Below are 18,369 nucleotides of genomic sequence, written 5' to 3' on the forward strand. Positions count from 1 at the left end.
TTATTATTAAAATAAGCAGGGACAACAGCCGATGAAATCTATGGGAATAAAATCAATGTCTATCTTGAGATGGTTCTGATATAATGTGTTCATTACATTCATCAGAAACTTTGCAAATAATTGTTTGCACTATTATTGTATGTTTGTTGTTTTATGTGTTACATGTGCGTGTGTACATGTGTATACCTGTGTATGAATATATATATATGTGTGTGTGTGTGTGTTTGCATGTTCTATGTGTGCGTGTGTATGTGTGTGTGTGTGTAAATATATATATATACTGTGTGTGTATGTGTGTGTGTAAATATATATATACTGTGTGTGTGTGTATATACACACAGACACTGAACATATGTACTGAACTTCTTTAGTTTATTATATTGTTCACATAGCACTATGTTCACTTATGCTGCTGTTGTTGTAAGTAAGAATTTCATTGTTCTGTTTGGGACATATGACAAGAAAACACTCTGGACTCTTGACTCATAGAAAGTTGTTACAGCAGGACAGGCTATAATTGCCTTGAAAGCACACATCGTGATGTTACTGATGTTGCCTGCATAATTCCAATGGTGGACCCCAATCCTAAGATTCACCTTGTAACCGCTTTGCATTGTGGAAACGCACGTTACAGTGGAATTACCTGTTTTTTAATGTTCACCATAATGGGCATCTGCGTGGAATGGAATCAAGGCACTAACAGCTGACACATTGACCCCTTACTGAGATTACTCAAAAATGTGATAGTTTGGAATGTCCTTCAGAAGCTTGCCTGGGGACCCCGAGCAAGAAAGGTGCATTGTTTAAATATGGGTCAGTCTTCATCATCACCGGATGGTCATCAATCCCTGATATTCACCACTGCCGGTGGCAGTAGTCGAAGGTTCCAAGTCCAGCAAGAACAATGGTGATGATACGCCTGTAACAATACCTGATCTGTGAAATTGTACCAGAGGCCCATTTAATGCTTCGAAGGCTGTGAAAACCAAGAGGTGGTCCTGAGCTATAGGGAGAAGTTGAGCAGGCTTGGATCCTATTTCCTGGAGGACGAGGAGTGATCTTATAGACGTGTATAAAATCATGAGCGGAATAGATCGGGTAGACACACAGTCTCTTGCCCAGAGTAGGGGAATCGAGAACCAGAGGGCATAGGTTTAAGGTGAAGGGGGAAAGATTTTATAGGAATCTGAGGAGTAACATCTTCACACAAACGATGGTGGGTGCGTGGAACAAGCTGCCGGAGGAAGTAGTTGAGGCAGGGACTATCGCAACATTTAAGAAGAAGGGTTTCGGCCTGAAAAGTTGCCTATTTCCTTCGCTCCATCGATGCTGCCTCACCCGCTGAGTTTCTCCAGCATTTTTGTCCCCCTTTGATTTTCCAGCAACTGCAGTTCCTTCTTAAACAGGTACATGGACAGGACAGGTTTAGAGGGATAAGGGCCAAATGCAGGCAATTGGGATTAGTGTAGATGGGATATGTTGGCTGGCCATAAGGTCATGTGATGGGAGCAGATTTAGGCCATTCAGCCCATCAGGTCTACTCCACCATTCAATCATCACTCATCTCTCTCTCTCCCTCCTCGCCCCATTCTCATGCCTTCTCTCCATAACCCCTGATACCCACAGAAAAATCAAGAATCTATCTATCTCTGCCATAAAAATATCCATTGACTTGGCCTCCACTACCTTCAGTGGCAAACAATTTCACTCATTCACAAGCCTTTAACTTGCCCGGTGTGGCCAAGTTGGGATGAAGGGCCTGTTTCCACTGTGTGACTTCTATGACTCTTAGGATCACTCGGATTCATCTTTGAGTATCAAGAACCAATTGGAAATATCTTTACTCGGAACCGTCATTTATCTGTTTCCACATTCATTGAGATTTCAGCCATCGGATTTGGAGAATGACTTGGTTCATAGAGGAGCAGAACGGGGCACATCAGGTGGTGCTGTTGCCTCACAGCTCCAGTCACTTACCCTGACCTCGAGACTTGTGTGCCTAGTGTTTGCACAGCCAACATAAGACTGCATGGGTTTCCTCCAGGTACTCGAGTAACGCAAACCTCCAGATTTATGGACATTTTCTTCCCAGCTGTTAGCCTATCACCAACTATAGAAGAATAGCTACTGGTCCTGAGCTACTATCTAGCTCACTGGAGACCCTTGGACGATCTTTGATCCGACTTTACTGGACTTTATCTTGCACTAAATGTTATTCACTTTATCATATATCTATACATTGTGAATGGCACAATTGTAATTATGTTTTCAAGAGAGAGTTAGATATAGCTCTTTGGGCAAATGGAATCAAGGGGTATGGGAAAGCAGGAGCGGGGTACTGATTTTGGATGATTAGCCATGATCATATTGAATGGCATTGCTGGCTCGAAGTGCTGAATGACCTACTACTGCGGCACCTATTTTCTATGTTTCTATAGTGTTTCTGCTGCCTGGATAGCATGCGACAAAAGCTTTTCACTGTACATAACATAAACTAAACTAAACTAAAACATTGGCCAACCATGCCCGTTCCCCCAATGTTCTCGTGCCCCCCCCCACGCCAGGTTCCCCTTTGTTCTCAGCGGCCCTCCGTCGGGTCCCCTGTTGTTCTTGTCGGTGCACCTCTCTCTCCGTGGCGTGATTCCGTTTCCGCCGATGCTGGTGGCTTTACAGGTTGTATGTCAGTTGGGCATTCCTTACCTTTCGAGGAATTGATGGCCTTGTAGCCAAGTTTGCAGATGATACGAAACTAGGTGAAGGGACAGGGAGTGTTTAAGTAGGCAGTGTTTAAGCAGGGAGGCTGCAGAAGGACTTAGACAGGTTGGGAGAGTGGGCATGGTGGTGGTAGATGGCAGGAAGGCCACCTCCAGTTTAAATTCCATTTGGAATAATTTGGAGGACCAAGAAGAAACCAAGGCAAATGCAGTGTTACCATTCATTTTGAGGCTACTGGAGGCTAAAAGCAAGGATATAATGCTGAGTCTATCAGGCACTGGTGAGTCCACATTTGGAATCTTGTGAGCAATTTGGGCTCCATATCTAAAGAAGGATGTACACAAAAATGCTGGAGAAACTCAGCGGGTGCAGCAGCATCTATGGAGCGAAGGAAATAGGCAACATTTTGGGCCAAAACCCTTCTTCAGACTGTTAGGGGGTGGCGGGGAGAAGGAAGGAAAAAGGAGAAGGAGGAGCCCGAGGGCTGGGGGATGGGAGGAGACAGCCCGAGGGCTGAAGAAGGGGAGGAGACAGCAAGGGCTAACAAAATTGGGAGAATTCAATGTTCATGCCCGCAGGATGCAGACTCCCCAAGCGGAATATGAGGTGCTGTTCCTCCAATTTCCGGTGTTGCTCACTCTGGCAATGGAGGAGACCCAGGACAGAGAGGTCGGACGGGGAGTGAGAGGGGGAGTTGAAGTGCTGAGCCAATGGGAGGTCAGGTAGGTTCTTGCGGACCGACCGGAGGTGTTCGGCGAAACGATCGCCCAACCTCCGCTTGGTCTCACCGATGTAGATCAGCTGACATCTAGAGCAGCAGATGCAGTAGATGAGGTTGGAGGAGATACAGGTGAACCTGTGTCGCACCTGGAACGACTGCTTGGGTCCTTGAATGGAGTCAAGGGGGGAGGTAAAGGGACAGGTGTTGCATTTCTTGCGGTTGCAACGGAAAGTGCCCGGGGAGGGGGTGGTACGGGAGGGAAGGGAAGAATTGACAAGGGAGTTGCGGAGGGAGCGGTCTTTGCCAAAGGCAGACATGGGGGGAGATTGGAAGATGTGGCGAGTGGTGGGGTCACGTTGGAGGTGGCGGAAATGGCGGAGGATTATGTGTTGTATTTGCCGGCTGGTGGGGTGAAAGGTGAGGACTAGGGGGACTCTGCCCTTGGTGCGAGTGCGGGGATGGGGCGAGAGAGCAGTGTTGCGGGGTATGGAAGAGACCCTGGTGCGAGCCTCATTTATGGTGGAGGAGGGGAACCCCCGTATTCTGAAGAATGCGGACATTTCAGTTGCCCTGGTGTGGAACGCCTCATCCTGGGAGCAGATGCGGCAGAGGATTTGGGAGTAGGGGATGGAGTCCTTACAGGAAGCAGGGTGGGAAGAAGTGTAGTCCAGATAGCCATGGAAGTCAGTGGGTTTATAGTGGATGTCGATCAGAAATATATTACCTGCGATGGAGATAGTGAGGTCAAGGAATGTTAGGGAAGTGACCGAAATAGTCCAGGTGTATTTGAATGCCGGATGGAAGTTGGTGGTGAAGTGGATGAAGTCAGTCAGTTGTGTGTGGGTGCAGGGGGGTGGCCCCAAAGCAGTCGTCGATGTAACGGAGGTAGAGGTCGGGGATGGGGCCCTGGTACATATTGAACAAGGATTATTCGATGTACCCGACAAAGAGGCAGGCGTAGCTGGGGCCCATGCATGTGCCCATAGCTACGCCTTGTATTTGGTGGAAATGGGAGGAGACAAACGTGAAGTTATTGAGGGTAAGGACCAGCTCCGCTAGGCGGGGGAGAGTGTCAGTGGCTGGGTATATAAAGAAGGATGTGTTGACTTTGAAGATGGTCCAGAGGAGGTTTATATGAATCATCCTGAGGATGATTGGGTTGGTGTATGAGGAGTGTTTGAAGGCTCTGCCCTGTACTTGCTGGAGTTAGAATGATGAGGAGGTTTCTCATTGAAATGTACTGGATAATGAAAGGCTGAGATCGAGTTGATGTGGAAAGGATGTTTCCAGTAATGGGGGAGTCTAGGACCAAAGGGCACAGCCTCAGAATAAAAGGGCGTACCTTCAGAATGGAGATGAGGAGGAATTTCTTTAGACAGAGGTTGGTGAATCTGTGGATTACATTGCCACATGCGGCTATGGAGGCCAAGTCAATGGATATTTCTAAAGCAAAGATTGCCAGGAGGAAGATGAGGTGTTGTTACTCAAGTATGCGTCGGGTCGCATTGTAACAAAGACCAGCTGGTGAGTGGGTGGTGAATTCAAGCGACAGATAACCAGCAGCTCAGGGTCACTACTACAGACCAAGTTTCTGCATCTTCACTGCATGCTCATGCAGAGCACTCTTTTCATGTAGTCCAATGTACCACGCATTGCCTCAAATTGCAAGAAAACTATCCTTAAATGTCGGTAAGGGCGGATGGGTAATAAATGTCTAACATTGCCAATTAAGGAAAACATATATATGTTTCTCAATCACAAGACGAAGCAATAATTGTTTGGGAACGTCCTACATACTTGACCTAGTTACCTGGGCTTCCTGTATCAGAATTCTGTTTGCGCAAAACACAGAACCCAGGATTGTAATGTTGGCTTCCACATCCCCAGGCTAGAGAGGAGATCACCAGCTTGGGTTGCCTCTCTCGACTGCTATACAACAATCCCATTGAAGAGTAAGTCTATACCGAACACAAAGTTCCCCACTGTGGAAAGCAGTTGAAGCCAAATGATTACGATATATTTAAGATGGAGGTAGGTCATGTTTTTAGAGCTGAAGGGACATGGGGAAGAGGTTGGAGCAGCCAAGTGGCCAGGGTATACTGATCAGGCATGTCTTATGATGAAACAAGTCCGAAGGGCTGAATGGCCTACTCCAACCCATATTTTCCATGATTCTATGAGCTGGACCCTAACTCTTGCCATCACCTTCTCACCTCGCTGGCATTCCAACAAGGACATATTCCATTCCAGTATCTCATTGGACTGCAGAATTAGCTTTAATTGCAAAAAATGCACATTTTTACACAAAAATGTTGACAGGCACTTGAATAGTTAAGGGCGGCACAGTGGCTCAGTATTAAAGTTGCTGCCTTACAGTGCCAGTGACCCGGGTTCGATCCTGACTATGGGTGCTCTCTGTACGGAGTTGATACATTCTCCCTATGACCGCGTGAGGTTTCTCCAGGAGCTCCGGTTTCCTGAATTCCTGAAGATTTTAAATTGTGCCTAATGTGTAGGATAGTGCTAGGTAATACGGGGTAATACGGGGTAATCGCTGGTTGGCGCAGACTCGATGGGCCGAAGGGCATGTATTCACTTGCGCTGTATCTCTAACATAAATTAAAGTAGCACGGCAAATCAAGAATAAACGCTCTTTTATAACCCTTCACTCTAATTAACCCTTCATCTCATACATTTCTGGGACTAGCAGGAGTAGTACTTAAAGATAGACACAAAGCACTGGAGTAACTCAGCAGATCTGAAGAAGGGAACCGACATGAAACATCACCCATCCTTTTTCTCCTGAGGTGCTGCCTGACCCGCAGAGTCACTGCAGCGCCTGCATCTCCATTTCTTTGTTTCTACATAGTAGTTAAGGACTTTGTCTTTTTGCTGCACTGCTCTGCTCCCCCTGGGACCTCAACAATATCATTTGTGTTGGGTCGGGACCCTCTCTCCCATCCAGGTAGGGAGCAAATGGTGGTGATTTGTCACCCTTGTGCAGCTTACCAATGCACGCCACCTCCACTGCCTGCCATCTTCACCACTTTATCAAGGGAGTCCCATTCTCATCCCCCTTACATTTGGATGCTGCCTTCCTATTTCCCTAACAGCAATATCACATCCTATTTTACTGATAATGGTGTTCTCTTCATTATTTTTGATTGGTAAGACTAGCAGAAAGGATGGAGTTAACAGCAAACCTTTATTTATGGTTAACAATACCTAAATGACAGGAATGAATGTGTCCACCACTGATTTCATACCAACTGGTGCCTACTTTAAACTGGACAAAATCACGAAAATGCACTTGAAATCCCCCTCCCCCCAGAAGTCTCCCCGAAAATGTGTCACCTAGACCGGATGAGGTGGCCGATCTCGATCTCTTCAGAACTTCCGTGGCTGATCTGCGGGCCCAATTTGCTCCCTGCATACTGGGCTCTGGAACTCTGGTCTGGCTGCAGCCAGCAGATCCGTTCCCATAGCCAATTTCTGAGGCCGATCTTGAGGAACGCTATCTTGGCTCATCGGCAGCCTAGGCGGACTTCTCTGGACGCCACTTGGAGGCCGTGACCTCTGTCGGTCCCTCATCCAGAAATGCTCCAGAATCAAGGGTGCAGGAAAATTGGTGGTGGACCTGTATAACAATGGATCCAAAGTCACAAATGGCTGACAATATACTGGTCAGTGAGATCAGTCTCAGCTACATTAAAGTTATACAGCACGGAAACAGGCCCTTTGGTCCAATACATCCATGCCAACCAAGATGCCTCATTTGCCCGCATTTGGCCCATATCCCTCCAAGTCTTTCCGACCCGTTTCCCGTCCACATGGCTTACATTACCGCTCTATTCCTACTGTATTTCTGTAGATATCCCAAACTCTGGCATTCGTGTTAAATGTACCCATTGGCAGTATATCCGGTATTCTCTTGGATAGAGAATTAAAATAATTTGAAAACTATTGAGTGATGGCATTGCTCATCTCCATTCTAAATGGGAAAGTCCTTACACTGACCCATTGTGTGTGACCTGTAGTCTGGACATTCCATCATCACCCTTGCAATTACCTTGTCAAATCTGTTGAAAATGCTTTTTGCCTATTAATTTATTTGTGTGACACGGAATTTATTTTTTAAAGAGTGCATGATTAAAAACAATTCCATTCCAGAGTGAATGGATGTTATCACTGTTCCCAGGTCATTTTGAATCACTCTGGAAATTGGACCGGGCGCTTTGAGACAAGTATCGTCCTTGACCCTCTAATGCTTCTTCATCAGGGTTAATAGAATGATGCCATTTACTGTGCAGAATACTGTGGGGGGGGAACACAGAGTTTACTGCCTGGGTCAACCATCCTTCTGCCTCCAGAATTGGGAGTACTAGTGCAGGATTCCCACAAAGTTAATTTGTAAGTCGAAATGGTAGTAAGGAAGGCAAATGCAATGCTAGTATTTATTTTGAGAGAACTAAAATGCAGGGATGTAATGCAGAGGCACTGGTCAGATGGAATTTGGAGTATTGTGAGCAGGTTCTGGCCTCATATCTGAGGAAGGATGAAGGATGTGCTGGCATTGGAGAGGGTCCAGAGGAGGGTTACGAGAATGATCCCAGGAGTGAGTGGGTTAACGTATGATGAGCGTTTGATGGCACTAGGACTGGACTTGCTGGAGTTTTGATGAATGAGGGGGGCTCCGTTGAAACTTGGATAGAATGGATGTGGTGAGGATGTTTCTACTCGTAATCTTTCAAGGTCATAGCCTCAGAATTATATGACGTTCCTTTGGGAAGGAGATGAGGACATTTTTATTTAGTCAGAGGGTGATGAATCTGTGGAATGGTTAAGAGATGTGGGTTTCAGGTAAATGCTCCTTCTTCAGAAGTTGCTGGAAGAAAGACACAAAGTGCTGGAGTGACTCGGGCAGCATCTCTGGAGAAAAGGAACAGGTTGAGATTTGGGTCAGAACCCTTCTTCAGACTCTGAAGGGTCACCTACTCCTTTTCTCCAGAGTTGCTGTCTGACCCTCAGAGTTGCTCCAGGATTTTGTGTCTGTCTGCATTTCCTTCCTACACGGGAAGTGATGTAGTTGTATTTTATTCCTCTTTTTGAAACAATAAGTGTTCATATTTCATCCTTCTCATTTTCCCCTCGTTTTGCCTTCCAGATTTCTTATCGTTTTGGTTTGCCTCATCTTCAGTGTCATGTCGACAATCGAACAGTACCATTACTTTGCCAACAGAGCTCTCGTTTGGATGGTACGTAAACAGCTGTACTGAACTTTGATGACACATTTTCTTCTGTACAAACTCTGGAATGGTATGCCTGGTTATTTACAGCAAGCATTCCCACCATTTAAAGGATGTTTGTTTAGGAAGGAGACGAGGAGGAATTTCTTTAGTCAGACGGTGAATCTGTGGAATTCATTGCCACGGTAGGCTGTGGAGGCCAAGTCAATGGAGATTTCTAAGGCGGAGATTGGCATATTCCTGATTATTACGGGTACCAGGGGTTATGGGGAGAAGGCAGGAGATTGGGGTTGAGAGGGAAAGATAGATCAGCCATGACTGAATGGCGGAGTAGACTTGATGGGCCGAATGGCCTAATTCCACACCGATCACCTATGAACATGAACATTCTTTATACAAATTACCATGAAAAGTGGTTCACTTCAACCAAGAAAGACGCAAAATACTGCAGTAGCTGAGTGATCAGGCAGCATCTCCTGAGAAAATGGGTAGGGGATGTTGCGGGTCGGGACATTTCTTCAGTGAAGAAGGGTCCCAAGCCGAAATGTCATCTTTTTTCCCAGAGATGCTGCCTGACACGCTGAGTTACTACATTTTGTGTCTATCCATGTTCAAAATGATGACGGAGATAACAGAGATTGATAAGTTTTTGTTAAAATTGTAGGAGCTTATATATATATATATATATGAAAGAGATGATAAAATGTGGGTACGAGGTAAATGATGGATATGTTATAAAGGAGAACAAAAAAAATATCTAATGTAATAAACACGTATGTTTTGAATGAATTGCAGAAGATAACATGAATACAATGCTGGTGAATCAAGGGTGCAAAGTAATGGATCTGATGGCAATTAATATTATCAAAGGAAATATCATAGTCATACAATGTGGAAACTAGCCCTTTGGCCCAACTTGCCCACAGTACCAACATGTCCCCTGTACACTAAGTCCCACCTGCCTGCATTTTCCCCCTATCCTGGAGCTCCTGGAGCGGGGCCTGACATCACCGCCCCGCGCTGCTTGGAATGGCCGTGGGACTCTGCGAGCGCACGCCGGGGGCTCTAACACCAAGACCCGGTGTGCGACCTCGCACCACCCGGCGTGGCTTTAATGGCCGCGGGACAATCGCCATCGCCAGCCGGGGGCTTTGACTTTGACTCTGACATGGGGGTGGGGGGGAGAGTGCAGTGGAGAGATAAGTTTTTTTGGCCTTCCATCACAGCGATGTGATGGATGTTTATGTAAATTATGTTGTGTCTTGGGTCTATTTGTTTGTAATGTATGGCTGCAGAAACGGCATTTCGTTTGGACCTCAAGGGGTCCAAATGACAATTAAATTGAATCTTGAATCTTGAATCCCTCTAAACCTGTCCTATCCATGTACATGTTTAAATGTTTCTTACATGTTGCCACACCACCCGTCTCAGTTACTGCATGCGGCAGCTCGTTCCATACACCCACCAACCTCTGTGTGCAAACGTTACCCCTCAGGTTCCTACTAAGTCTGAGTTGAAGAATTAAATGTATTAAAGAAAATACGGGGAGCAAATGCTAACAAATTATCTGGACCTGCTCCTTGGATTTGTTGAAGAAGTGGTTGAAGAGGTGGTTGAAGAAGCAATAAATGCATTTGCAATGATCAAGCTAATGCCCTAAGATTCTGGAACGGTCCCAGAGATCAGACAGCAAATCTAACACCTCTGACATGAAATGTCGGCCAGTGTTGGAATCCATTATTCAGCATATATTTACAGAGCACTTAAACCATACTGATTAGGTAGAGTCAACATAATTTTATGAAAGGATAGTTAGGATGCCAAATTTCATAGCTCTCTGAGGAGTATATCAGCAAAATAGATCATGGGAAAAGAGTGGATGTGATAAGCTCCCCAACTTTATCAAATGTACCTGGCATTTGATAAAAGGCATTTGATAAAATATATTCTCAGTTGTTGCTGAAAATTAGGCGTTGTTGGGTTGGGGATTGTGTATACATTGTGCAATACATTGGATCAGTTGGATGGGTAGGAATGAACTGCAGGTGCTGGTTTACACTGAAGATAGACACAAAATGCTGGAATAGCTCAGCGGGTCAGGCAGCATCTCTGGAGAAAAGGAATAGGTGACGTTTCGGCTTGAGACCCTTCTTCAGTCTGAGTCGGGGAGAGGGAAACTAGAGGTATGAAAAGGTTCCGAAGAAATCACAGCCGGCACCAAAGTCCCAAGAAAGGTTGAGCCCACAATGGTCCCTTGTTGGATATGGAGAAGGAGATAACGATGGGATACAAACAGTGAAACTAGCAGGATGACTAGGGTGGGGGAGGACAGAGAGAGAGAGAGAGAGAGAGAGGGGGAATGCAAGGGTTACTTGAAATTAGAGAAATAAATATTCATAACCGCTGGGGTGTAAGCTGCCCAAGCGACATATGAGGTGCTGTTCCTACAAGTTGTGTGTAGACTCGCTCTGACAATGGAGGAGCCCAGGACAGAAAGGTCATTGTGAGAATGGGAAGGGGAGTTAAAGTGTTTGGCAACTGAGAGATCACGTAGGTCAAGGCAGACTGAGCATAAGTGTTCTGCGAAATGATCGCCATGTCTGCGCTTTGTTTTGCTAATATATAGGAGCCCACACCTAGAACTGCGGATACAGTAGATGAGGTTGGAGGAAGTGCAAGTAAACCCCTGCCTCATTGAAAGGACTGTCGAGGTTCCTGGACAAAGTCAAGGGAGGAGGTATAGGGACAGGTGTTGCATCACCTGTGGTTGCAGGGGAAAGTACCTGGGGAGGAGGCGGTGGTTTGCGAGGGAAGGGATGAGTGAATTATAGAGTTGCAGAGGGAAGGTTTCTGTGGAAAGCAGAAAGGGGTGGAGATGGGATGATGTGACGAGCGGTGGGATCCCGTTGGAGGTGGCAAAAATGTCATGGCATGGTGTGTCGCATGTGACGGCTGATGGGGTGAAAGCTGATATGTGCATGACCTGCTGAGTTACTTCAGCACTTTGGCGTTTTCTCAAGATTTTAGCATCTGCAGTTTCTTTGGTCTCCCTGACAGCTCACCGTCATGGGATAAATAAAAGAGTTGAATGCTGGTGAAAGATTGCACTAAAAGGAGTTGATTTTCCATTTATATCACCGATGACAAGCCCCTTTCTTTCACCGTCCCCTTGAACAGGGTACCAGCAGTTCCAGTTGGGTGACTGTGGTCTGGATATTGTAAGCTGGGTTCTGGAGTGGTTTGATCAACAAACCTGAATTCCTGAATCAACACTCTGAGCAATTCTCACCATCTTATGCCAAACCCGTCCCTGTTAATTGTCTTCTAGCAATATGGTGGGTGGGGGGGGGGGGGGGGGGGGGGGAAGGGGAGGGATTCCAGAGTGCAGGCACATAGTTCCTTGAAGATGGCCTCACGGGTAGATTGGGTGGTCAACAAGACTTTTGTCATGTTGACCTTCGGCAGTCAGAGTGTTGAATATAGATGTTGGTCATGTTGCAGTTGTATAAGAGTGTTGGTGAGGCCACATTTAGAGTATGGTGTTCACTTCTGAGAACCATGTTATAGGAAAGATGTTGGTAAGGGTACAGAGAAACTTTACGAGGATGTTGCTAGGTCTCGAGGAGATGAGCATGGTGGGTGCTGATACAGTTCGGAAGGGGTTAGAGAGGTCTAGAACATAGAACATAGGACTGTACAGTACGCCACCGGACCCTCTGGCCCACTATGTTCGTGCTGAACATGATGCCTAGCTGAACCGAACTCATCTGCCTGCAAGTGATCCATATCCCTCCATTCCCTGCAATTTATGTTCTGATGTAAAACTATTAGTTATTGTATCTGCCTCCACCACCACCCCTGGCATTGTGACCCAACCCTCACCACCCTCAGTGTAAAAAAAACATGTCCTCTGGTGTAGGACATTTCCACCCAAGGCAAAAGATTCTGATTGTCTACCCTTTCTAGTCTAGTTTAGTTCCATTTATTGTCACGTGTACTGAGGTACTGTGAAAAGCATTTTTGGCTATGCCACTCTTAATTTTATATACTTCTATCAAGTCTCCCCTCAAACTCTGACGTTCCAAGAAAAAAAGCTTTTTCACCCAGAGAGTTGTGAATTTATGGAATTCCCTGCCACAGAGGGCAGTGGAGGCCAAGTCACTGGATGGATTTAAGAGAGAGTTAGATAGAGCTCTAGGGGCTAGTGGAGTCAAGGGGTATGGGAAGATGGCAGGCACGGGTTATTGATTGGGGACGATCAGCCATGATCACAATGAATGGCGGTGCTGGCTCGAAGGGCCAAATGGCCTCCTCCTGCACCTATTTTCTATGTTTCTATGAAGTAAATGGGGAAAGTTGGGGTGGTGACTCCACTCGTCACTTTCATTTCATGTTTCACGTATCGCGTTGTGTTTTCATGACTGTTGGCAGAAAAATTTCCCTCCTGGGATAAATAAAGTTCTATCGTATTGCATTGTTTGACCTGCCATAGGCTGGGCCTTATGGAGCAGTGAGTGAAACTGCATTTCTGGGGAGGGTTTCCCAATCTAAGCGAACACCTCTCCCACCCCTTTGGTGTCTCTATCGTTCAGGTTTTCCACACTACATTCTTCCTTAATTAAATCCTGGTTCAATTCCAGCACAGTGCTCACTCTCCACTCTGCAATACCGTATTGTAGCAGATTGAACAATACATTTTGTTTGGAGGACTCAGGCCAAGAGGTTCATTTGCATGACATAGTTTCCATTTCAACCTCATCGAAGTGAAAATGGATGTCTTTTCTGGCAGTGAAAAACAGTACCAGTGAGTTGTTTCCTGTTGCATCAGAAATTTGATCGTCTGCTCTTGTGTCCCAGCTCAATGGCAAGGGTTTGTAAAGGATGTCAAACTGTCCTTTCAAGATGGCACACCAATGCCTCTACTTCCCTTAGAAGGCCAAGGACGTTTGGCATGTCCCCAACGGCGCTCACCAACTTCTACACATGCACCGTAGGAATTATTTTATCGAGATGCATCCCAGCATGGTTTGGGAACAGCTCCATCCAAGACCGCAAGAAATTGCAAAGAATTGTGGACGCAGCCCAGACCATCACACAAACCAACCTCCCTTCCATTGACTCCATTTACACCTCACACTGCCTCGGCAAGACATCCAGCATAATCAAGGGCAAGTCTCACCTTGGTCACTCCCTCTTCTCCCCGCACCCATCAGGCAAGAAGTACAGAAGTGTGAAAACGCACACCTCCAGATTCAGGGACAGTTTCTTCCCAGCTGTATTCAGGCAAATTAACCATCCTATCAACAATTAAAGAGCGGTTCTGAGCTACGATCTACTTCGTTGGAGACCCTTGGATTAGCTTTAATCGGACTTTACTGGACTTTATCTTGCAATAAACGTTATTCCTTTGATCATGTATCTGTACCCTGTGGATGGCTCAATTGTAATCATGTATAAGTCTTTCCACTGACTGGTTAGCTGTGCCTCGGTACACATGACAATAAACTATTCACGGCATCATGGAGCTACGGTTCGATCCTGATCTCTGCTGTTGTCTATATGGGGTCTGCCCATTCTCCCCGTGACCAGATGGGTTTGTTTCAGGTGCTCTATTTCCCCAATGACATGAGGTTAATTGGCTTTTGTTATGTACCCCTGGTGTTGGTAGGAGGCAGTAGCATCAAGAGACGGTGGTTAATAGGGATAGGAGAGGAAAAATGGGATTAGTGTGGATGGAAGAGTGTTTGATGGTCACCACAGACTTGTGGGGCAGCACAGTGGCATTGCTGCCTTGCAGCGCCAGAGACCCGGGCTCGATCCTGACTACAGGTGCTGTCTGTATGAAGTTTGCACATTCTCCCCGTGACCGAATGGGTTTTCTCCAGGTGCTCCGGTTTCCTCCCACATTCCAAACACACTCTCGCAACGCACACAAACCTGGCTTAATTGGCCGGTAAAATTTGTAATCTGCCCCACTGGTAAGGTATTAATGCATGGGGATTGCTGGTCGGCACGGACTCAGTGGGCCAAAGGGCCCATTTCCATGCTACTGTACATCTCTAAACTAAACTAAACTTGGTGGGCTGAAGGGGTCTATTTTTGTGCTGTAAAAAACAATGAATCCAACGTTATCTCTCGGAGATCGGGACCTTTGTCATGTAAATCTCTTTCATCTTTTTGGTAAGCTCCCCAACTTTATCAAAATGCTCCACCAATCAATATGTTCCCAAACATCCAGTGGTAGCGTTGATCTCTGTCCTAACTTCACACCACATCAGTAATAGGAGCAGGTGTAGACCATTTGGCCCATCATGTCTACTACGCCATTCAATCATTGTGGATCTATCTCTGTCTCGTAACCCCTTTCTCCTGCCTTCTCCCCATAATCCCTGGCACCCGTACTCCTCTCCCTGTGCTAAGCCCCTGATCAGAACCAAGGTGACCAGGCACCTCCCAGCCACCTGCCCATCCCTGTGATCCAGGGCAGAGCCTTTGCCGCAGGGGGTGATGCTCACAGTGTATGAAGTCACTGCCGCCCTGTTGCAACTGCCCGACCTGAGGGAATGAGATTTCTTCCTTACATCTGCACTGTGCCAGATTAAAACCTGACACCATTGTGCCCAACCCAAGCCAAGTTCCGGTACTTGTAATCCTTTCAACATCTTGGCTGTAACTGCAACAGTCTCAAACGTGTGACTCACATGTGGCGACACTGTGCAGATCACCCTCTCCAGTATAAAGGCTGAGCTGATGTTAAAATAAAGTGCTCGAGCAACTCCGCAGTCCAGGCAGCATCTGGGGTGGGAAATGGACAGACAACGTTTTGGGGGGACTTTTCCTCAGACTGATGGAGGAAAGGGGAGAAAGCTGTTAAAGGGAGGTGAAGGTGTGGGATGAGTCAAAGAGTGAGATATCGCTCATTCAAGTCGGTCACATCCCCATGAGACCTGGGTTATACATCTAGGCCCCACATGATGGCTAATACATGTCGCCATATAACCATATAACCATATAACAATTACAGCACGGAAACAGACCATCTCGGCCCTACAAGTCCGTGCCGAACAAATTTTTTTTCCCCTTAGTGCCACCTGCCTGCACTCATACCATAACCCTCCATTCCCTTCTCATCCATATGCCTATCCAATTTATTTTTAAATGATACCAATGAACCTGCCTCCACCACTTCCACTGGAAGCTCATTCCACACCGCTACCACTCTCTGAGTAAAGAAGTTCCCCCTCATATTACCCCTAAACTTCTGTCCCTTAATTCTGAAGTCATGTCCTCTTGTTTGAATCTTCCCTATTCTCAAAGGGAAAAGCTTGTCCACATGAACTCTGTCTATCCCTCTCATCATTTTAAAGACCTCTATCAAGTCCCCCCTTAACCTTCTGTGCTCCAGAGAATAAAGACCTAACTTATTCAACCTATCTCTGTAACTTAATTGTTGAAACCCAGGCAACATTCTAGTAAATCTCCTCTGTACTCTCTCTATTTTGTTGACATCCTTCCTATAATTGGGCGACCAAATTGTACACCATACTCCAGATTTGGTCTCACCAATGCCTTGTACAATTTTAACATTACATCCCAGCTTCTATACTCAATGCTCTGATTTATAAAGGCTAGCATACCAAAAGCTTTCTTTACCACCCTATCTATATGAGATTCCACCTTCAAGGAACTATGCACGGTTATACCCAGATCCCTCTGTTCAACAGTATTCTTCAATTCCCTACCATTTACCATGTACGTCCTATTTTGATTTGTCCTGCCAAGGTGTAGCACCTCACATTTATCAGCATTAAACTCCATCTGCCATCTTTCAGTCCATTTTTCCAAATGGCCTAAATCACTCTGTAGACTTTGGAAATCCTCTTCATTATCCACAACACCCCCTATCTTGGTATCATCTGCATACTTACTAATCCAATTTACCACACCTTCATCCAGATCATTGATGTACATGACAAACAACAAAGGCCATTGAGAGATTTACTGTTTTTTGCGGCTCATAGAGTCATATAGCATGAAAAGAGGCCCAGTTCATCTATGCCGATCAAGTTGCCCACTGAAGCAAGTCCTATTTTATTTTGAACAGAGGGTCCCGACTCGAAACATCACCTGTCCATATTCTCCAGAGTTGCTACCTGACCTGCTGAGTTACTCCAACACTTTATTTAATTTTTGTTGCATTTTCTTGCCCTTAGCCCACATCCATTTAAATAATTCCTTTGTATGTATCTGTGTAAATGTCTTTTAAACATTGTAATTGTACCACCACTACCATTTCCTCTGGCACCTTATTCCAGATAACCACCACCTTCTGTGTAAAAATACTTGCCCCTCAGGTTCCCTTTAAATCTTTCCCTTCTCACGTTAAACCTACGCCCTTAACCATCTATCATTTTATCCATAGTATATCATTGATCATTCTAAGCTGCAAACTGTGAACTTCAGAGAGCAGTAACATTTTAGACGTAACTTTAGAACTTTGGCCCACTGAGCCCGCTTCGACCAGAGATCCCCGTACACTAGCACTATCCTACACACCAGGGACAATTTACAATGTTTTACCAATTTCAATTAACCTACAAACGTGTGCCTTTGTGGTGTGGGTTGAAACCGGAGCACCCGGAGGAAGCCCACGCAGTCACAGGGAGAGCGTACAAACTCCGTACAGATAGCACCTGCAGTCAAGATCAAACCCGGGTCTATGGCGCTGTAAAGCAGCGACTTTACCGCTGCACCACTGTGCCACCCTTCTATCTTTTTTATCTTGACTCCTGGTATGAAGCTCATAATAAAAATGTTAAATTGGCTTTGCAGAAGCTTAGCTTTTTTATTTGACTGCTTTCCATACATTTGTTCCACAATATGCTGAGTGTCCAGCAGATGGCAATATTACTATATTTTTCAGTAGACTGCTGCGGACTAAACGGCCAGTTAATCCACATAGTGAAAGGAACACGATGGACCAGGATATCAGGAGACTTTGCTGCCCTTCAGCAATTATCACCAAACCCAACAGCCAAACAGGCACTTAGTTTTATTCTCTCATAGAACGATGTTCTGATTTCTTAGTTGGTTGTCTTTTGTAAATTTCTCCTAGTGTAGCGGATTGGTGCATAAATTGAGGTGGGGGTGGAGGTTACAGTGCACATGTGGAACAAAATAGGTTACAGGGACATATTTGGGACTCGAGGCCTCAGTTATGTTGAACATGTTGAAAAATGCCCACGAGTAAAAAAAGGTCGCCATGGAAAAAAAACGATATTTTTTTACTCGTAGGTTTAGGTCGAGGTAGGTCGTAGTGCTATCATAGGTAATCGAAGGCAAATCTAAGGTAGTCGAAGGTGAAGCTGGTTGAGAAAAAAAGGTGAATAAACCGACTGGTAATGTTAAATGCCCGCTAAACTTTATTAAAAGTTGACTGGTTTCTTAAAAGTGTCTCCCCCCCTTCACTCCCCTTCCCTTCACTCCCCCTCTTCTCCCCCCCCCCCCCCCCCACACTCTCTAAAGGACTTACCGTTACTGTGCCAGCCGACTTTTACCTTCCTGTTCATCGCGGGTGTGAATTTCACACACTGCTCCCCTGCGTGTGTGCGTGTGTATGTGCGTGTGTGTGTGCGCGTGCACTCGGTCAATCCGGCTCGCGGTTTCATCGCTGACGGTCGATCCAGC

At 45.8% G+C, this 18,369-nt stretch overlaps 1 protein-coding gene across 1 annotated transcript in view; it reads left to right on the plus strand.

Moving 5' to 3' along the window:
- The window catches only part of LOC129705854 (potassium voltage-gated channel subfamily KQT member 1-like), a 633,448-nt gene that overhangs the window by 105,805 nt on the left and 509,274 nt on the right, over nt 1–18,369 (plus strand). Inside the window, exon 3 of the mRNA XM_055649698.1 lies at nt 8,601–8,691. Coding sequence (XP_055505673.1) covers nt 8,601–8,691 — 91 coding nt within the window. The remainder of the gene's footprint in view (nt 1–8,600; nt 8,692–18,369) is intronic.

This window comes from Leucoraja erinacea, chromosome 18, assembly GCF_028641065.1.
Source record: "Leucoraja erinacea ecotype New England chromosome 18, Leri_hhj_1, whole genome shotgun sequence".
Classification (NCBI taxonomy): Eukaryota; Metazoa; Chordata; class Chondrichthyes; order Rajiformes; family Rajidae; genus Leucoraja; species Leucoraja erinaceus.